Source organism: Lissotriton helveticus, chromosome 6, assembly GCF_964261635.1.
Source record: "Lissotriton helveticus chromosome 6, aLisHel1.1, whole genome shotgun sequence".
Classification (NCBI taxonomy): domain Eukaryota; kingdom Metazoa; phylum Chordata; class Amphibia; order Caudata; family Salamandridae; genus Lissotriton; species Lissotriton helveticus.
This window is the reverse complement of record NC_136067.1, coordinates 1,376,461,560-1,376,483,388: the sequence shown is the minus strand read 5'-3', so window position 1 is coordinate 1,376,483,388 and position 21,829 is coordinate 1,376,461,560. Positions and strand designations below refer to the sequence as shown.

The window sequence follows — 21,829 nt, the reverse complement described above, 5'->3', positions numbered from 1 at the left end:
AAGCCAATGAGGAAGCCATGCCGCAATACTGAAAGCCAACAGAGGAAAGAGCATCCGCTCCCAACATGGCGACACCTAGCAACTTGCAACCTTTACTTGGCGCAAAGCGGTAAGCTGAACTGCCATAGCCACCGGTTCAAGATCCCCTAGAGCAAGGGGGCACCTTGGCAAAACCACATAAATGTCACCCCATCCAGCACAAAGCCCTGGTCAGACCCACACAGGAATACGTGAGGCAAAGAGCCAGAGTGTGGGCAACAACGGAGGCCGTGCTGTGGAACTCCACAGTGGGACAGACCGCGGCTCCCGTCCACGGAGGAACGAAGCGGACAGCCGAAAGAAGGCATGACTAAAGAGAATATCTTGCGGTCAACCATTCCGCTTATGCAGCACACCCACTCCAACCAACGAGGCTTCGGAGGCGCACAGCCATAATCCAGAGGGCCGACAGCATCGGAAGCCATGCAGAAGTGACCCAGCAGTGAAGGGGTTAAAAGCAGCCCTCATCCACGGAGAGATGGAGCAGAACACCAGTGGAAGGCACAACGGAGGACAATAACTCCCAACAGCTCGCAATCACCGATCTGGCACACTGCCTCACCCAACGGCGGGATCCATGACACAGAGGGACAAATAACGTGCGGAACATTATCAACAGGAGCAGTAAACCTTCTGCCCAGAAACCCCAGATACGGACTGCCAACTCCGTGGAAGCATCGAGGCCCTCAAGAAAACAGTGACCCTAACATCCCTGGCCCATGAGCTTAGTGACGGACCGCAAAACACACCGGGGGAGAAATTGCAGGGCTCAAACCACCAACAGCCGGAACCAGGGCACAGGCACTCCACGGGTGGCAAAAAAGAACAGCGGGCCACCACTTACACCCGACGCCACCAACACACGCAGCAGTGGGGAAATCAGACAACAAAATTCTGTCATACAGCCGGAAGGCTGGAGGAGAAGCCAGGAGGCCTCCAGAAATTGATGTAGGGGATCAGATAAGCCCCAAAACCGAGGTGCCAGGGACCCAGATAGTGTCAGCACTGAAACCTCTGAGAACGTAAGAAAGGAGAGGAACTTCTCTTTTGGCCCTGAATTGACACCTCTACTGGGCCGCGGGACAGATTGAACACAGCACAAGAAGGTAGTCCACCGCCTCCCCCCCGAATCATGAACTGACGCAAACCTTAATGGTGCGGGCCAGAGCAGGCCTGGATACTACCCTTCACATCGGTGAGCAGACATAGCAGTATGCTTAGCCTCATCAATGCTACAAGTCGCCACAGTTATACTGCATGGACCCTGCCGAAACAGACACCAGCAATCTCATACAGGGAAGAGATACCAGGAACACCGCTTGCAATCCAAACTGAGACCAGTGCACAGGCGGGGAACCCAGCACTCGCAGAACCATTGGAAGGAACAAAGTCCACCCCAGGAAGGAGAAACATACTCACACAGTAGAACACCAGTAAGCAACCTCACCCTCTGCAAATCATGGGGAGACTGCGTTCACATGTAGGACCACAAGCATCAAATACAACACAGAACCGATCCCCAACAGCCAAAGACCATCGCACAACAAGGGACCCCGTACCTACTGCCTCCATATCTGACAGATTGGACAGGGTACTTGCCGAAATCGAACACTCGAGGGTCACCATGGAGAATCGCTTTGTGCCCTAGCCATAGATCTCGATTTACTGAGAGACGACCATCGTAAACTGGCTGACAAATTTGCAGAGGGGGGGGAATGCCCCTCTCCATGCTGCAACCTTTGGCGACAAAACACAACAGGAAACTATTCAAGACCTCTAGTCCCGAGTTACAGAGCTGGAAGGGAGAACATACGATTTGGAAGGTCACTCCAGACGGAGTATCATCTGAGTGCTGAACGTACCAGAAAACTGGCTCAAATCTTTCACACATGGTTCAGAATTAACTGCATTCTTCTCCATGGAGAGGGCCCATCGAGTCCCTGCGAGACAACTACCTCCAGGATCTCCTCTACGACCATTACAAAGAAAACTCCTCTATTTCTGTGACAGGGACGCAGTACTGCGAGCCGCCAGACTAAACTGACCCATCAAAGTGGAGGACAAGCACATCATGCTCTTCCCAGACTACTCCTGCACAGTGCAGCATCAATAGTCATCCTTTTTGGAGATAAAACAGCTGCTCCAACTCAAGGGAATATAATACTCCTTGCTGTTTTCGGCGTGCCTCAAAATAATATATGAAGAGGTCACCACCTTCTTCATGGTCTCGAAGGAGGCATACGACTGCATGGAACTATACCTACGCACTAACCCAAACCCTGAGGCAGCCCAGAAAGCCCCATCATGGGAACTCTGGAACAGATGTTGTCGCAGGAAGGAAACACTACACCACTCCAGGTCTCCATCACACAGAACTTTCATAGGATCCCTGATCTGGAACAAATTATTGATGAACGAAGAAGGGCCCTACAGGCAGTGGCAAAACTGAGCCCAGCCCCGGGGATCTCAGATGAAGAAGGCGGGCCCCACATCTTCACACCAGAAGAGAACCACAGTGATTCAAGGACCTCCTGCACGGACTCAGTCACCTCGCCATTGGTAACTCCGCAACCGGTGGACACACTCATATGATGGACATCTATGAGGACTCCTACTTTCTCTATCACACCCTTCTCTCACTGCATCACCCCAACACGCAAGGTCAAACAGCATGCACATACACATTATTAACCACATGCACATACACACAAATTCAACCTCTGACACTCCTAACCCTCACCGGGCACCCAGATTCTCATGGACTACACAACAGTTGAGCCTTGGTGTTGCACGAACGCCACCCCATAATACAAGAGTGGGCTTCCCTGATGCTACGTTTAGACGTACGTCCTGTTGCAGTATGCCCCAGTATTGGGACTCTATCCCATTACAGTTTTTGCCGTTTCCCCAGTCCTACCTTACCTTCCAACCCAAACCTCAACAATGGGTTGCCGCCTCTAACAAACGTTTATGGGGTACCCACGGGACAAGAACACCATCCACATGACACTCCCAACAATACCTCCTCCTACAGGGATACTACCCCCCCCCCCCATGACCATCATAACTCATATTAAATTCATCACTCTGAATGTCCGAGAATGCACACAGCGCTAGCGATATGAAACCTACTCATACGTCAGATGCCGACAGGCAAAGATAATATACACAGCATTTCAACACATGTTCTGGAGTTGGCATCCTATACAACCCCTATTGGAGTACAGTCCACAGCACATTACAAGAGATTGCAGGGTGTACCGACATGGCCACTTGGGAAACAAGTGCACTAGTACTGACCCGACACCGGAAACACCTTAAGGTGAAGACACGGTTTGCATCGCTGGTTCTCCTGCTGGCAAAGCGAGGTAGCACGATGCACCTGTGCGCACCCACAGGGCCCCCAATGGCAGCCTGGACAGGAAAGGTAATTAAATGGGGTAGAGTAGAGGAGAGGACGCAGTAAGATACTGTGATGACAACACAGGCAGATCAACAAGCTTAGGGGGGCACCATACTTTTCAGGATGTTTCAACACATATTGAAGAGCAGCATTTTATTTTTTAATACCTGTAACCTAAGTAAAAATCACTCAAGTTATGAGTCAAAATAGCAAAACCGAAGCTGAACAGAGCGACAGCTTAGTTTGCTAGCACTTCACTAAATTACTGAAATTTTTGTCTTTGAGAATTGTGCACAAATCATCCAGCACTTGTCGCCCTTTAGTGTCACTGAATACAGATTTCGATTTATGATGAAAGCAAGGAGGTGCACCAAGAAAGTATATTCAGTCCATAGCAATTCATCAAGAAAGTTCTTTATTCAAAAGTTCATGCTCATTCAAAGACAAAACACAAAAGCCCAAAGAGGGGTCAAGGGACTACAAGCCTGCACTAGTCAGTCTAGTGTAATGGCAATTGAGTGAAAATTGAGGTGCAGTGAGCCAGGGTCTTGACCCTACTATGTCCCCAATAATGGGAAAACCCAAAAAATGCAAATATGCATAACGGCTATGCACTCAAGTACTATAATACATTTGTGAAGGAATGGCGATTAGTGACCAAAATCAAACTCCAGTATTCTTTAAATGTACATTCCTGTACGAAAATATCAACAAATAGAAATGAACAGTGTTAACTTTTGTGTCTCCCAAATGAATTGAGTTGCAAATCCTATTCTTGGGAAATGTTCTCCTTTATTCTTTTTTTCCTAATTCAAATGTTCATTTCATAAAAACACAGCACAAGAATTGTTAGCCGACTAGGCGTGTTCCATCCCACAAGGGACTTCTTCAAGGCTAGAAAAATACATATAAGACAAATTTTGAATACAAAGACTATATACTTTTTTCATAGAAAAGGTATATTTACAATATATTACAATACAATACAAAACACATTGAACCAGACTTTCTAAATAAACATTAGTATGAGATAATAGTTCACACTTCATTATTGGGATGCAACCCATTAACCCCATAATTCGATTCACAGGAGACAAGTAGATAAATAATAACATATGTCCTATGCAATTGAATAACATTCATAAATATTTAAGACCAATGATATATGACAGTATTTCAATAATACACAATTATGGTTTTTATGACAGAATCACATAATCCAATTCTTCACAACCAAAAAGAGGGATGCTCAGATATATTGTAAAAAACATTAATGAAATGTATGTCTTCCCTAGTATATCATGTATATCCTATCACAAAGTGAATTAGTGATTTGTTACAGAGAGAGGTAGATATCACTGTTGAAAACCAAATTTCATAGACTCCAGCAATTTAACCTATATTGAAGAAATACATTATATATCTTATCATTTCATAGAAAGCAAACATCCTCTAGATAAAACAGGGGACAATAAGCATCTTAAAAGTTAATAGCACCCTTAGTTTAGCTGTCTTACCTTTAGCCGCATGCGCGCTAGCGGAATTCTGCTCCTGTGCTGAGTTTTTTAAAACCGCACTTTACATGACGAGCTGGGCTCGTCATGAGCGTGCGAGGAGGCTACCTCATGACGAGCCCAGCTCGTCATGAGCGTCGAAGGGGTTAGCAAGTTTTAGATGCAATACACAAGCGCTTCATATCAGGCTTCCAGTACCAAGCAAATATTTTGAAAGAGAGGGCCTGTGACAAAACTTAAAGAAAATGAAGCTATACTTAGTACATCATCATAAAGCCCAAAGGTCAACATTATTTAGTTTAAATGATGTATTATATGCATTAAGGTGCAATCCATCAAACCCTAGTTTATTTGAGAAAAATTGACCAGATGCTTAATATCCATCATGCTATGGCAATGAAATCGTCCAGACGCTTAATATCGGCCTTACTATGGCAAGGAAAAGTGTTATCAGATAAATCTGTAGAAAGAGAACTCCCCTTAATTTGATCATAGAAAACAATATATGTCACATGGTTACATCATGGCTACACAATAATGTTATGCATATCTATAACACCATTGTCCCTGGCAACAAGACAACACTGCAATGTACAGGAAACGTAATCAGTATCAAAGAGCAAACAGAATAAAACCACAGAGTGAATCAGAGCATCGCCGTAAAATGGGAAATGGTGACTTCTGAACAATCAAATCACTTGATATGACCATGATATGGACAGTCATAATGATGCTGATCGCACTTGTCAAAACAGATCACGTGTCTTGCATTAACTGATATAAGATCAGCCGTATATAGACAAATAGACCCACACTACACAATCGCGACGCTATAAACAACATCTATCAAAGGTGAGTCCAAACACTATTGTAAGCAGTTCATAATTTAAACAAACAGGTCCGGTGCTAAAAGTCTCAACTTTGGGCCCCATTTTGAAATTGTTCATTATTACCTATGACACAAAGATTATACTCTTCACCGTATCCTAGATGCCTCATTTGAGTTAACCCAAAGGATTTCAAAAACGAAATTAAAGAACAAGTTATTATTAAATGGAATCGCACTACATATCACATAGCACAGCAAACTCTTTAAAACTTACGGGATATGTATCTCCCAATGTCATGTTCAGAAGTCTGGTACCGATCGAAAAGAACCAAACCTTGAGTTGCACTGGTATTTATATCTTGTAATGAGCAGAAACACCTAAGTTAGATGTTGGCGAAATCAAAGCGGTGACTTAAAGTTCCCAACCGTTAGTTGCGCTATTTTGAACATCTAGTTTGTTATTTTCAACCAGAGAATTTACAGCACGAAAACCTTAAAATACGTGGAAAATTAGTCAGTGCGTATAACTATATTGATTGTAATGCACATTAACAATAGGGCTGTAATATTTGGCGCTATCGTAAGTCAACCATGACATAATGTTCAAGTACCACCAACCAGCGCCATATCGGAACAGTAAAGAAAATCAACGCGGTAGCCTGAGATAAAAAAATGCTAAAGTTGTGTCATTGTGAAACAATAAGTTTGTTATCTTTAACCAGAGGATTGCTGTACTTAAACCTTCACATACAAGGTAAATTGATCAGTGCGTGTACCTATATTGATTATGGGGCACATTAACAATAATAGTAATTTGGAGTGCTATCGTAAATCAACCATGACACAAAGTTCAAATCCCACCGACCAGCTCCATATTGGAACAGTGAAGTAAATCAACGCGGTAGCCTGAGCTTCAAAAATGCGGAAGTTGCGCCATTTTAAGCAATCAAGTTCATTTTCCTGGACCAAAGGTTACGAAGATAAAACATAGTCAATACACCTATCTGTATTAGTTATTTAAACATTTCTTCAAATGGTCAGATTGTAACATTTTATACTATCGTGCATCTAGCACGAGAGGATGTTCCGAAAAACACATACCGACGCCATATTGGTACGGCAATGTATTATAGAGCGCGCCGTAATTTAAGTAAATTACAGTGCAAATCATTTGTTTCATATCGAAACAGCGATATGGTTAAAGAATCTTTCTGTATCTTAAAAACTCTATGAATTGCAGCATTGTTATTTGCAACGTTGTTTTTGGGCAAACAGATATACAGGACAAAGCTCCACAATGTCAGTCAGTCGATTTGAATTACACATGATCAGAAACAATGCAATAAGAAATGACAATGACAGTCCATATATAGGGTGACAAGTCCTACCGTTGATAAGATGGCATTCTTTGGGAGCATAGATATCAGAATTGAAAATGTTCCTGACAAATCCGAATTATATCAGGAATGCGTATTCTAAGGATATACATACACTCAATATTACCAGATCTTTAATCAATTTCCTGACTGACCAATGCCAATGATAGTAAATTGCAGTGTTAGCCACGAATATAGCCATCTGTTAACTATACCCGTTACGAAACGCCTCCTGCACAACATGTGGATGTACGAAAGGCGATTTCTGTTAAATGTACTGGGAATGCCAGGATAATACAGAGTTCTGGGGAAAAGTTATTGCAATTGTTGGAGAGGTGGCTGGAAGGTTTCAGCGCTTAAACCTGAAATATGCCAACTGGGACCTGTGCACATCCCAAGAAAAAGAAAGTTGCAATTTGTGCTTGTCAAGAGGTGTATCTGGTTCTTGTGATTAAATGGTCAACAGTCAATACTTGCTATAAGGATTTCCCATTTGGTCCTTAAATTACTGGACCCTTTAGAATGGGCCTGATAGCTAAAATGGTAGTTTGCCTTTGAAAAATGTTTTTAGATCCTTTGTTTTCCCTGTTAACTATTTTTAAAATCTAGGTTGCAAACTTTACAGCATCAGTTACAGCTTGGGTGATACAGATAAAAGGTGTAGATTTTGTTGCATATATTGAAGGGCAGTTCTCCTCAATATTGACTCTAACACATAACCTGACAATAACATCATGGTCAAAATACCGTCACTTTACAAATATTATGGCCGAAAGCATTGCAGATAAGTATATCTTTTAACAGGATTGATTGGGTGATTAATATGTGAATTATTTGATGTATTTTAAATGTTATTGATTTGTTAAGTTTAAATTGATATTTACTGATTAATGTGACCTTTTTAATTTGCAATGTTTTATATTTAATTTTACAACATAAAACTATTTGTTTATTTTATGGGGGAAATAATTTTTCTTTTATTGATTGCACAGTGTATTGTAGTATTGATGGGTAGTGTTATTTTTAAAGTGTGTATTCATTATTGGTAATTGTTTAATGTTTTAGAGTTTGACCTCAATATTTATTTGTATACATGTAGTATAACCTTATATTTTTTTTTGGGGGGGGGATGTGGGGTATATTGGGGGATTGAGTGGTGGTCTTTAAATTAAATATAAATTAATATATTATGTTACTTTTTGCTGTTTTTTTATGTAATGTTTATTTTTTATAAATATACAGAATATTGTATCATGTTTATTTGACACAAAAATGATGTATTACATTGTTATTATGGATCGCTGGGTATATTTGGAGAATGATTTTAGTATTGTTTCAGTTACATTATAATCCATTAAAAAGTTAAAAAAATAACATCTTAAAGTTGTAAATTATTATCACAATATATTGTATTACTTTTCTTTTAGGTTTGTGTGCTTAATGGTCATTTGTGGGATCTTTATTTTAAATATGGGTAATTTATTCATTTGAACTCTTTTTATTCTGGCATATTTGTCAATTTTTTTCAAATGATTTTATTGTTATTTTCAAATATTAGAATTATTGAAATTTAGATTTTTTAAAGGTATTTTTATTTCTGATACAATTTTAATGGTAAACATCACTTACAACGAAACTTTTACAACGCACTACCGTTACAACGCGGTCATTACAACGCAAACCATTACAACGCATTGCGCTGGGGGGCGCTCTAGGATAGGGAATAAGTTTAATTTACTATCCAACACCTTCCCTAGTGTCCTCGGGGACTGGAGTTGGAATAGTAAATTAAATTATTCACTATCCAGCACCCAAAAGCGCTATGCGTTGTAATGGTATGCGATGTAAAAACCGCGTTGTAAAGGCAGGCGTTGTAATAGCCTGCGTTGTAAGGTCATACATCCATTCTGTTGGTCTGTAGCGAGAATAGTAATTCTGACTTCCCCTTGTCCCACATGTATGCACTTTCTGAAGTATTTGTTGGCCTGGAGTTAGGATACTAAAAACTGATTTCGGAATAGTAAATCTGACCGCACTCAAATTGAACCATTTTCCCCTAGTAAATTTTACCTCCGCGCCCGGCACCACAATATTTGCTCTTCCTTAAAATTAATTGGACTGGAACTGTATTAGTTAATCTGCCTGTTCACCTCCCCCAATGTATGCCTTTTTTCCGGTGTTGGTTAGTCTAGAGTTAAGAGTAATAAACCAGAAGTCTCCCAGCCTTAGCTGGAGGTATTACCCCAAAAATTATTATAACACTCATCACCAGGTGGTATGAAAAGATTTAACATTAGGGCCTATGGCAAATGTTATCCAATGGAAAGTGCTTTTAAAGCCCAAACTTGCGCCTTTCGAACAGCCAAGATCCTTGCAAAAGGAACATGGAAACACTAGCTCAATATCTCAGTATCTTAAAGTTATGTTTCAACGGTCAATTTTTTAAATCCAAAGGAAAAATTTAAATCTTTGCACAGCATATATCAATCTCCTGGAATGTTATTGGGGTGTTGATGCATTTGCCACAAAACTCTTCCATGCCCAAGAAATGCCCATGGACGCAACGCAGCAAAATGCCCACTGAAACCTAGCAAATAAGTACATTATCTTTTAAGCAAGCACGGACAGCATCCAGTCCAGTGTACGAGCGCAGCCCATTGACATTCAACTAAACACAGGCCAACCCTTTGGGGCTAGTAGGTGTACACTGAATTACTCATTTAGGTTGGAATGTGTCATGTTAGTAATTTATTTACACATGCATGTTTGTAATTGTTAAGATTCTTATTTTAGAATTATAGTGGAGGATAATTAACCTGTGACGGTTGTGTAGGCAATTTCCTCGAGCACCTACAGTTTTCAGGGTTTCTTTATTTAAAATAAATCCTGAAGTTAACTTACCTAGCCTCTGCATCATCATTACAATTGAACCCAATCTGTCCCCTAGAACATGTAGAGAATTTTTCTGTGAGCCCATGGTATACTGATGATCGCTGCTATGCTATGCAGCCTTTCAGAGTGAAGCCTCACATCTAATTCGTCTTAATGATATTAGTGGTATGCTAATGGTCAATATGCATAGAGGTGTTTCAAGGTGCAGGTATTCACGCTACGATGAAGCATTATCCAGTTAAGCTCATGTGACTCCTGCGTGTGCTGTCAACAGTCATCCTCACTTACTGAACAGCTGTCCAGCTTGTCATCGCCTAGCTGTAATATGCCCACAACGCGCATAGTTTCCGGCATATTAGTGATTCACAAATTGAAGTTGTTGACATCAGGTCATGCAACATGCTCCAGGTGTCCCACCCTGTTTGTTTTTTCTCCAAGCTTCATCGAGTTGGATTAGGATAACAGTTGTCTGTCTGGGGTTTTAGTGATCAATCCTAGTCTTCCTTAGCAACAACTTTAAAAACCTTTCTTGCTGTTAGCACACCACAATCTCTTGCTGGTAGAACATAGCACATACTAAGTTGAGCTGTTAGAATAATTATGTGTTTAGAGCAGAATTTTTCTCTCACTCCTTCTCAGGCATTGCTACCTGGTCTGAAAGAACCACTTATGAAATGGCCAGAGTGTAGAGAATATTTTATAAATTACATTTCCACAATAGAAGATGAGGGATTTCCCAATAAATAAATGAATATTCTTTTGCATACTTTAGGACCTGGGATCCCAGGATTCACAAGCAAATTGAGGAATAAAAACTAGTAACCCAAAAGAGACTATGCTTAAAAATACAATTGATTAGTGGATATTGTAATTTTCCCCATAAGTGTGCAAAGCTGTGGATAGCTAAAAAAGAGTTAAATGTAAACAGGGGGTTCCAAACTAATTGATGACTATGTTGCAGCATTAAAATGCTAGCTTTTCTTGCAAATGTGGTACTTTTCATGGTGAATGAATTCAGGACCAAATTATTATACAATCTAATAACTCGTGATCTGGACAAATTATGGGTAAATGGAGACTCGCCTTTACATGAAAGTATAGCTATGGTTAAGAACGCAGGGTTGTCAGCGAGATGTTCCAAAGCAGTTATGCCCAATACTTATAATAAGGAATCTCAGTACAAACTTTCTCAGGCAAGTAATGGTTTTATGAAAGACAGTAAGAATCTTGTGAATATTTCATAGAATGGAAAATGCAATAAAAACAAGGGAGTCTGAATTCACCACAACCAAGTATTCTAGGTTGTTGTATTACCGTTGTTTTAGCAGTGGTCGTATAGCTCATGATAAATCTTGTCCAGCTTTAAATTAAAAAAAATTCTTATTGTGGCATTATAGGGCAGTTTTCCTGAGTATGCAAGTGAAGATGTGAAATTCTTCAATTAAATCGTGTATTGGAGAAAGCAGAGGATGTATCAGCAGTTGGAGAGGAAGTAAATAGTGATAGTTGTATTAATTATGATGTACTAAGTCTTAATGAATCTGTTAGACACAAACCAGTGTGTGTAATGAAGATTTGCGGGGTTCATTTTGAAGTTATAGCGGATTCTTGCTCACCAGTTATTATTATTGTTAAATCAGTTTAGGAGAAGTTTGTGTTTTTCAGGAAATTAAGGTTTTTGGAAGGATTATACCCTAGGATTATACTCTGTTCCCATATTTTATAAGGTGAGGCATATTCCTCTAGATATCAGAGGAGAAGTGGAGTGTAAGCTGGACAAACTATATAAACCGTGTATTATAGAAGCAGTAGAGTCTGTAGAATGACTTTCTCCTTTGGTCATGGCACACAAACAGGCTCGAACATCGGGTTGCGTGTGGACCTTAAGACACCTGAATAGAAATATTGAGGTGAATGAATTTACCTTGCCCAAAATTATTGAACTTTTGACCATGACCAAAGGGGGAAAGTGGTTCTCCGCAATCAATTTGGCATCTGCATACCACCAAATACCATTACATGAAGATAGCAAGAAACTATGGGGCTCATTTATGACCACGTCATACAGTGCAGCTAGTCACCAAGCTGCAGTGCACTGTGTGAGAGGGAAATGGCAGGAATGCGCTGTATTTAAGGCAATAAGGCAAATTTCTCTCCTTGCCTATGCACTGGCGCCCTTTTGGCTGCCTAGCGCTTACACAGGCACCCTTGCACCATGGTGTAAGGGTGGGTGTGTTGCATGCAGGATTGTTTTTGTGCAGTAGGGGGAGCCTTCCTGCACAAAAACAATCCTGGGAGGTGTATTCCTCTTCCTACCTTTGCGCCTTCCCAGGGCAGAGTAACACAGTGCAGAGATGTGCGCTGTATTGCAATCCTCCAGATATATGAAGTCACTCAGGGCCACGCAAAGTGGCTTTGCTTGGCTTCATAAATCTTATTTAAGGTTTGCGTCCCACATGTACCACCTTGTGTGGTGCAAACGCGATGCAAACCTCCTCCAAAATAGACCATGTCATTTTTTATTGCACCAATTGGATGTTTCAAATCTGCCCATTTGCCTTTTGTTGGGCCTCTGCGACAACTGTCTTTTGAAGGCAAATCTATCAACTTTTCAAGAAGTGTGAAGGTATTTGGTATTTTTTGGATGATATTTTCATTATAGGAAAGTTTAGAATGGAACAGGGCTGGCTTTAGCGCTGATGGTACCCTGTGCGACAATCACTTTTGGTGCCCCCACATCCTATTACCACATCTTCGGTCTCTCTATCTACCACCCGCAAAAGTGCCCCTTATCTCTCCCCTCATAAGATACTGCTAAACACAGCGCCCCTCTGAGGTCACAGCTCCCCCTTCCACAAGTCAGCGCCCAGTGTATCCGCACCAGTCGCACTGCCCTAAAACCGGCCCTGGAATGGAACGTGATGAGTCGTTAAGGAAAGTTTTGAGTGTTGGAAAACAAAGGATGGACTGCAGGATTCAAGAAATGTAAATTCCATACAGTCATTAATTTAGGACATAAAGGGGTATATGTATACATTTCCTTGAAAGTGATTACCAATTTGTAAATGTTTGCAAATCACAAATTGGTAATCACAATTTGGAATGTATGAAATAAGTTGTGGTTGAATTTTTAAATCTGGATCCATTCAGTTCACTATATAGGGAATTAAAAAAAGTAATTGCCTAAATAGCGAATCAGCATGCACATAGCGAATGATGCTTTCGTTCCTGTCTGATGATATCACTTCCAAGAAGTAGTTTATTATTGAACAGTGGAAAGGATTGCTGTTCGAAGTGAAAAATAACATCTTCTGAAAAAGAACTATCGGTACTAATGGAAAAATGTGTCTCCCACCATGATGAGTTATTTGGAAAAGCATCTCTTACAGTTCTAGATTCTCACCCAAAAATATGAAAGGCAACACAGCAGAAAATTAATGCAGTTGGGAATCACACATAGATCCATTGAAGAAATCCCTAACAGATGGTATGACCTCAGATCCAGGAATAAGAAAATGGTAGCGAGCCGTCCTACTGAGCCTGCAGCAACTGGAGGAGGTCAACCCACTGTCCCACCCGCCACTGCCCCAGAGAAACTTGTGGAAGCAACTTTTAAACCAGAGTCAGTGGATGGCTTCGGCACAATTGGCACATCATAGATCCCGGTGCTTCTCATGGTAAGTTAACTACAAGACTCCACTAATTATACCAAATACTTAATAGGCTTTGCCTAAACCCATTAAATATAGCATAGACATGTGTAAATCTGTGTATATCAAACAACAAATGCATATAAAATACGGCCCTCATATAAATTGCAGTCAAACTAAATACCCATTGCACATTCACAGTGCATCATGGGAGTTGTAGTACATTCACGCTGATGTAATTTTCCCAAAGTTTTTTTATCAACACAACAAAATTAAACACATATTACTTAGCCATATTACAGAACATGCTCATGAGAGTGATGTTTCTGAAGGCTAGGGAGCTTGAGGATTCCCAAATTCAGCCTGATGAGCCACTGGATGATGAGTCATGTTACAACCGCACAATTGCAGCCAATAAGTCGCGCAGTGAGATACACCCATAGCCAGCAAAAGTAGTGGGTGCAGGAAGCACACATAATGTGAGCCAGGAACCTGCAGTCTGGCCAATGAGAACCATGGGGAAGACATAGACGTCGTACTCACCATGTGGCCAATACTCCATCCCTTGCAAGCAGTGAAAATTTCCCAGAATTTGGTGTCTCGGAAGCATCAATGCCTAAAGTTCAGCATCTGCTATAGAGGGAAATAATACGGTCTACAACAAAACTCACAAATATTGAAAAAAGTATCACCGCAACATTGCAACAGCCCCATCTGATAACCTATGGAACATAAATTGAAAGATTGACATTCTCGCTGAAGCTTTGAAAACCCTATGCATAGATAGAAATACCAACCATGTACAACATAGATGTAGGGAACTTCTATGGTCTGCCTACTGATGGATTGACAAGACCAATTAACAGACTTTCAATATCTGTCTTGTCGGGGTGTACTGTCAACCTGCAAGTAGAAATGGGGCACTACAGAGGTGATGTGGCTCGTTGACTCATACAGATAACGAATACTGTAGAGACATTACAAACCACTCAGATAGCAGGTGTCAGCCAGGTAGTATGTCCTGAGAGTGAGGACCGCTCTAGTGTCAGTAGCATTTCCGACAGTGACGCCATGAGTGTGCGTGAAACCAAGCATAGCTGTGCTGGAGATGTAAATGTGGGTACCAGCATTTCTGTTAACAACGCAAATCGTAGCCTGATATCCTCATAGTTTTTTTATTTGTTGTGTGTCTGCACGTATTTGGCAAACTATATTTCAGAACTCACATTGATATGATTTAATGCCATTTAGTATGCTTACATTCCTAGCAAACCATACGAATAAAGGTTGGTTTATGTTTTCCTGCACATATGCCTTTGAGTTTGCTTTAATAGTATTGGCCCCATAGTTCACTTACCCAGAAAAATACTCCTCAGCTACGGTAGCATAGCACCTTGGGCCCTCTGCTTCTCCCAGTGCATCATGTTGAATGTGTGGCTGCAGATGTTCTTCCTCATCATCAGTTTAGAGTTGGATACATTAACTGGTAAGCCTCTGCAAGTTGCTACATTGTGAAGAATTGCACACGTGGCTACAAACTTGCAACAGAATTCTGGAGAGTACAGTAGGGCACCACCATTCTTGTACAGGCATCTGAATCTTCCAAATGTTCACTTAATCACGCCTCAGGTCTTCCTATATGTCACACTGTAGCGATGCTCGCTGCATGTGGATGAATTCAGATATCGAGTCATTATCCATGAGCGAATAGCATATGCACTAACACCTAAAACAGTAATGTATAGTTTTACGCATCAAAGTTAAAATGTTAAGTGCTTTAAAATTGCAATAAAATGTAACATAGGCTTATTACACAAAATACGTGCGTCATCAGATTCTCCACTTTGTAGCCTTGCATGAATGCCATTGTGTCTGTATATGAATGAATCATTGGTGCTCCCTGGGAAACTTGCTGCTATCTCTGTAATTACATGTTCTGTATCACACACCACTTGTATATTCATGGAATGAGTATTTTTTCTGTTGAGGGATATATACTCAGTGGCGGAGGGTGGGCAGTTTGACACATGTGTACCATCTACACACCCTATGACATTGGGAAAGTTGGCTATGCGATAAAAATTGGAGCTAGATTCTTATTAAAAAGCATTGAGAAATAAACGGAAACCCGCTACAGTGAACTGTTGGACACACCACCAGCTGTTGCAGTCACATCTTGATAACTACCAGATGCTAATAGATGCAAGCTGCATAACACCTGTACATGGGTGGAGAGAGACTTTCTGCATAAGGACTATCTCTCAAGCTGGGGCTTTACATCAGCAATTAGATCAAGGATTATTGCACTACTTAGGCTATACTTGGTGCATATCTCTTCCTCTGTTTGTTGAAAAAGTGTAACACTCAGGCTGAAGAGCCTCTCTGGTCTTCTCCGCCTTCTCTGTAAACCAGCCAAAATCCTATTTCTCCTTGCCATGACATGCAGAGCAGCCATTTTGGAAAAAATCTGTTGCATTTTGGGGCACTTTATATAGTTTGGCTGATGTTTGTTCAGCAGAGCTCCTATTCATGTAAAATAATGTAGTAAGTGTGTTTAAGAGGAGTATGCACTAGCCAGTGTAAGTTGGGTAGAACAAAGTGCAATCTTCAGAGAAGAATGGATCGACAGTTATGGTAAACATAAGACATTGGTGGAACATGAGGGATTACACCGGAGACGGTTGGCCCGAAAAATGTTACCTTGATTCTGATTTGCAAAGTTTCTGGGATGTAAGTGCTGAGCTTACCAATAAAGTTTTTTATTGAGAGGAAACAGAATTATTTCCCCTATTAAGCTAAGCAAATGCATTCTAAATATAAATCACGAAGGTCATTTAAGGATAGTAAAAAATAAAAGGAGAGTGAGTCTGAGAGCACTATTGGTGATTGGGTGTCGATTCTGAAATTGAGAGGGTGAAGAAAAGTGTCCTGAGTGTTGTGGTGCAATTAAGTCATTAGTTACTTACCATCCCCCCTAACTCCCAATCCATGTCCTGATTTGCCCTTGGAAAGCTTTACGAATTATAGCCGTAGGATGTAGACCCCATTTTTGATGGTGGAGAAGGTTTTAAATACATGATTGTTTTGTTTAACACCTGGCTCTGATTATAGCAAAAAGGCATCTTGCAATGAACTGGAGGGTGGCAAGTAACCCTCAAATAGACAAATGGAAAATTGAACTTCTTTTATAGGCTATATTAGAAAGTGTTAACATCCTTAGAGAAGATAAAAGGGCTAAATGCGAAAGTGTTAACATCCTTAGAGAGGATAAAATAGGACAGGACTCCATGGAAACGGCTAGAGCTTGGGAAGAAATACTGCAGGACTGGAAGTATGAGGGAGGCTGTTTAAGCTCTAGTTCTGCTCCCCGTTGAGAGAGATAAGGTGGGCCTCAATGCATTACAACACCCAAGTGCACACAGTAAATAACAAGCTATTTAAAGAGAACACAGGTACAGTGCGTACAACGGTACATAATTCACATCATGTATTGTCCCCCTGCAGGATACATCAGCTCAACCGGAGATGTGCGGACGGACATGCTCTTGTTTATACCATACACATGATGTACTCTGGGGCACTCTTCACCGCCCTGTGGAAAACGGTGCTCTAGAATACTTTAATAGGGTGATAATCAGCTTTGTCCAGATGGCATAGAAAAACAAAAATAACTGGTAAGTGGCAGTGTGGAGGCTGATTTAGGCCTACCATATTACTCCAACAAATACTGGTTATGGGCCTGATTTAAAAGCTGACAGATGGCCCGTTGGTCTGGCAGGGCAATGGCGTAAATTGCTGTTTCCCTGGTGGAAGGACTGCCTTCCATATTTATCAATGACTGCCAGGAAGGCAGTCATTGATAAAAGCATATCCAGGAACCAATGCATTTTACTCTCTGTTATGGGGCTGCATCAGCAGGACGCAGCCCTGTAGTGCAGAGTATCTAATTTTTCATTTTTTAAAGTAAACATATAATACTTCTCTCGCCCTTGTCTTCTTATCTCGTGGCAGAGGGCATTATAAAAATTTTACTGTATCTTACTGCTGGGTTTTACCTAGCAGCACGGAACAGTAAACAATTACTACATGTCCTTCCATCTAATTTGAGTGGGTGGACATGTAGCCCTTTCTCCAACAGCCCTGGGGTCTCAGCAGTTACCAAACTTAAGGTTCCACCTGGAATTAAATTTAGCGGGCAGACTACTATATTGGCGGTGAGGGAACTCTGTTGTTGCTGCAATGGAGTACCCTCTCTGCCATCATATAAGTCAGGCCCTTAGTCTGTTTAAGATCTTGGCAGCAAGAGCCTTTTACTAACGACAATCATGCTTGGATGTCAAGCAATAGACAAAAAGATTTGTATTCGGATGTTGTGAGTAGGAATATTAATATTGTATAGGGTCATTATAAACCTTACTATGACAGTAGACATGGTGTGAAGGAAGTGATTGTTAATGTAGCACAATAGGCTTGTGTGAAGGGTGTTATCCATCGTGGCAAAGGAAGTAGACATTTTTCTTGTCCTTTAAAAAAATGCTGAATTATATTTTAATATGGAAAGGTGTGGTAAATGGTAAGAATGCCATCATCAGCAAGGTGTCTTTTTGTTCTGAATATCGGTGTAGGAGAATTGAAGAGGAGGGATAATTGTAAGTCTTCCTGGGTGGTGGGTGAATGACGTGTATCATGGAATATCTGTTAATGGTAGAATTGAGGGTTTTAATGAGAGTGACTGTGTGGGCATTCAAGAATCTACTTTATTTGAAGAGTGGAAGTCCTCAGGGTGATGGTGGCAACATTTTAGTCATGAAGTTCTTTGCAATTGGAGCCGTGGTAACAACATAACAAGAGCTGGAAGAGTTCTCAGACTTCCTTGTAAATTCAGATTCCATGAGATGGAGTGAATATTTATTTCATTTTTATTTTGTATTTTTTAGTGTAAACTTGGAAATGTGTAGTGTTTGGAATTTATGTAGACGCATAGGTTTGCCCATGTTTACAATTTTTAAGATTCTTATTCTAGAATAAAAGTGTGAAGAGAATTCTCCAATTACAGTTGTGACAGTAATGTCTATGAGCCAAGACCTTTGCTTAATAAAGCTAACTTTGACAAAGCCTAAATTCATCCTTTTTGGAACCGGCATTAAACAAGCTCATATCTAAGAATGGCACTTTTGTCATTCACACTCCAACTCTCACCAACTGACTTCTCACTTTGGTTCAATATCAAAAGAGAACTCTCCTTGAAAAGAAAATGAACAACCTTGTTTCATCCTTCTCTCCCACTCATGTACAAGTCTCCATTGCACCCAGCTAGGAGAACACAGATTTTCGTTACTTCCGGTGTGGTGGTTGTACTAAAAGTAGACACATTTGCCAAACGGGTGCTGCTTCTTTTTAGGCCTGCTTAGCAAACGTTTTGTTTTTACAAAGACAAACTCCCAAAGAAGGAGTTTTTTCAATAAAACAGAAATCAGTGGCACTGATACCCATTGATATTTCTCCCTGCATGTGAGGGCCATTGTTTGTTTTCCCTGCCTGGAACGGTAATTCCTCATATACTGTCTCGGGTAAGGAAAATCTATTAACCCCTTCCGTGCTTGCGTTGGCCAACAGCCAACGCGAGCACTACCTGCTGGGTGCTGCGCACGACCGTTGGCTGACGCAGCCCCGCCCACTCCGTCTAACGTCCGCACCATGGCGGAATGTTCGCCGTGGTAAACGGGTTAACAGTCACCCCCGCACACACTCACACTGAGGTGGCTAGGGTCGCTGTGACTATGAACTGGCTGCCTACTGTCAGACAGGCAGCTAGTTCAAGGGTTTACACTGCCAGAGACAGCTGATACTTCGCCAGTGAAAACCCTGCAGTTCTGCCAACTAGAAATGGGGTGGGGAATAGCAGATTTGGCAGAAGAAGCATTTTTGCGTTTTTTATTGGATAACCGTGTCATCCAACCTCTATGAAGCCCCAAGAGTAGCCTTCTTAGAGCAGTGAGGAACATGTCATTTCTCTAAGGACTTAAAAAGTAACTTGAAGTCATTTTGTGGGAAATGTTGTTTAGTATTTTATATATTTCTGGTTAGAAGGGCTGTTCATATTCATACCCGTTGCTATTAAAATGCTGTTCTAATGAGGACCTGTGCCAAAGTGGTTGATTTCTTAATGGTGGCATCTGTTTATATGTGAGAAACAGAACCGCTCGGCAACATTGTTAAGCCAGTGTTCATCGCTAATGAATTCTTGAAGGCATATTCATACTACTGAATGTGGCAAATGAAACCCTTGTACTATTATTGCTACAAATGAAGTGTTGTGACACTGTTATTGTGTGTGTCACCGCTATGTAATTATTTTTGTATTTTTTCAATTGCAACCATATGCTCTTACTAACACCCTAGTGGAGCAATGATATACAATTCTAAGGTGCCAAGTGATCCACAGTTACATTTCAGACCTTAACTTTCTTTCAGATGGACATGTTTGAGGGCACTCTACGGGGCATTGATAACATCAAGTGGATGGAGCGCTACCTCTGTGACGTAAGTGATGGACAAGTGTATTGTTTACAAATCTTCTTTATCTGCATTTGTGTTATCTGGTTATGTCTTTACCTTTCTTATGTCTACATGCTCCATTGAGACTTTGTGTCTACATTATTAGCTAAAACAATCCTTTTTGTGGCTAAGTAAGTACCTCTGAGACTAAGTGGCTGCAGGTCAGAAATCACAAGTGCTGTGCTAAGATTAGAAAATTGCCTACTACAAATAATGTGTGTAAAGGAAAACAGGCTACAAGAAATTGTGGTATATATAATGCAAGTGCAATATTGAATAACAATTCAAGAAAAAAATCCCCATAAATTATAAAATTTGGATCCTATCCTCACAATTAGAAAATGTAACCTTCATAATGTGACTTTACCACACGGTGTGTCAAATTGTGTACAGTAACTAAACTGCTTAAAGTCATGTAGTTTTTCTGTTCAAACAACCTCTCTGGCTACCAAATACATTTGAGGCTTCACTAAGGCATGAGTAGGTGCAGTAGGTTTGCTCTGCCTGAACATAACCCCTCTATCCTGTTATAACACTAAGCGCGTCAATCATTATTTTTTCCATCCAGGTTGTCAACCCTGATATCTTGATCGGCCATTTGTTAAGTTTCTAGTTTGTAAAAATCTTTAGAATCTTTACTGAATATCCTGTGAGCAAATGTCCCTTGGAATAACTGACCAATGATTCTGATTGTGATTGAAAGAGAGGATCTGTACTCTAAGTGACGGACTCATTCTTCGTGGGGATATTTTACAGTTGGATTTTTTATCTGAGAGCCACATTAACCTGTATTGTCCTTATCACAGCCCAACACTGTGATTGGAAATGATTGCAATGCAGCTGTAAATGTTGTTTGCCATTCTCTGAATCCATAGATAGGGTTTTTCTCGCGCAGGTTACATGCAAAGCGTCACAGCCAACACTCATAATTAATAGTCAATAGACAGTTTGCAGCACCTTCTGTACCAAATGTGGGGACTGACGAGTGCCCTAGGCATCGCTTGCATGCATTCACATTGCACTACAGCCTCGATTGTGACCGTTGCTTCTCTGAGGAAGATCTCAGTTAGATTTTTATATGTGAAGGCGCTTTCAGACAAGCATGTGATATAAATTGGTTTGTAACATAAGAGAACATGTCAGAGACATATGACGCTTTAAGGCACAGGAAACAACCAGTGACCACATATTGTTCATTGGGATCACTAACATGTCTCCCAGGTGTCAACTACCGCTCAAAATTAAATTGTGCCATCATGGAGCGCTTCCACTTTGGAAAAGGCTAGAATTTGTCCATAGTAGTCCTGATTACAAATTCAAGAGTAATTACAAATTTGCCAGTGAATGCAGATGACCTTGCTAGCCTATCCAGTTAAAATGAGGGTCATGACTCCATTCATAAATGGAGGTAGAATTAAATACAAGCCTCCTGTATCTGCATTAACAACAAAGTAGTTATTTGCAACCTGATTTCCCGAACCAGGTCCCATCTGAAACGAAATCATCCTTTTGTTTTCTCCTTGTGATGTCCCAAGTGTAACATCTGGCAGTTTGAGCTGTACTATTCT

At 40.8% G+C, this 21,829-nt stretch overlaps 1 protein-coding gene across 4 annotated transcripts in view; it reads left to right on the top strand.

The window, feature by feature from the left end:
• Positions 1-21,829, top strand: part of LOC144763498 (E3 ubiquitin ligase TRAF3IP2-like) — a 336,420-nt gene that overhangs the window by 208,285 nt on the left and 106,306 nt on the right. For all 4 annotated transcript variants that reach the window (XM_078649139.1, XM_078649142.1, XM_078649140.1 and 1 more), the window contains one exon: positions 20,178-20,246. In XM_078649139.1, coding sequence (XP_078505265.1) covers positions 20,178-20,246 — 69 coding nt within the window. The remainder of the gene's footprint in view (positions 1-20,177; positions 20,247-21,829) is intronic.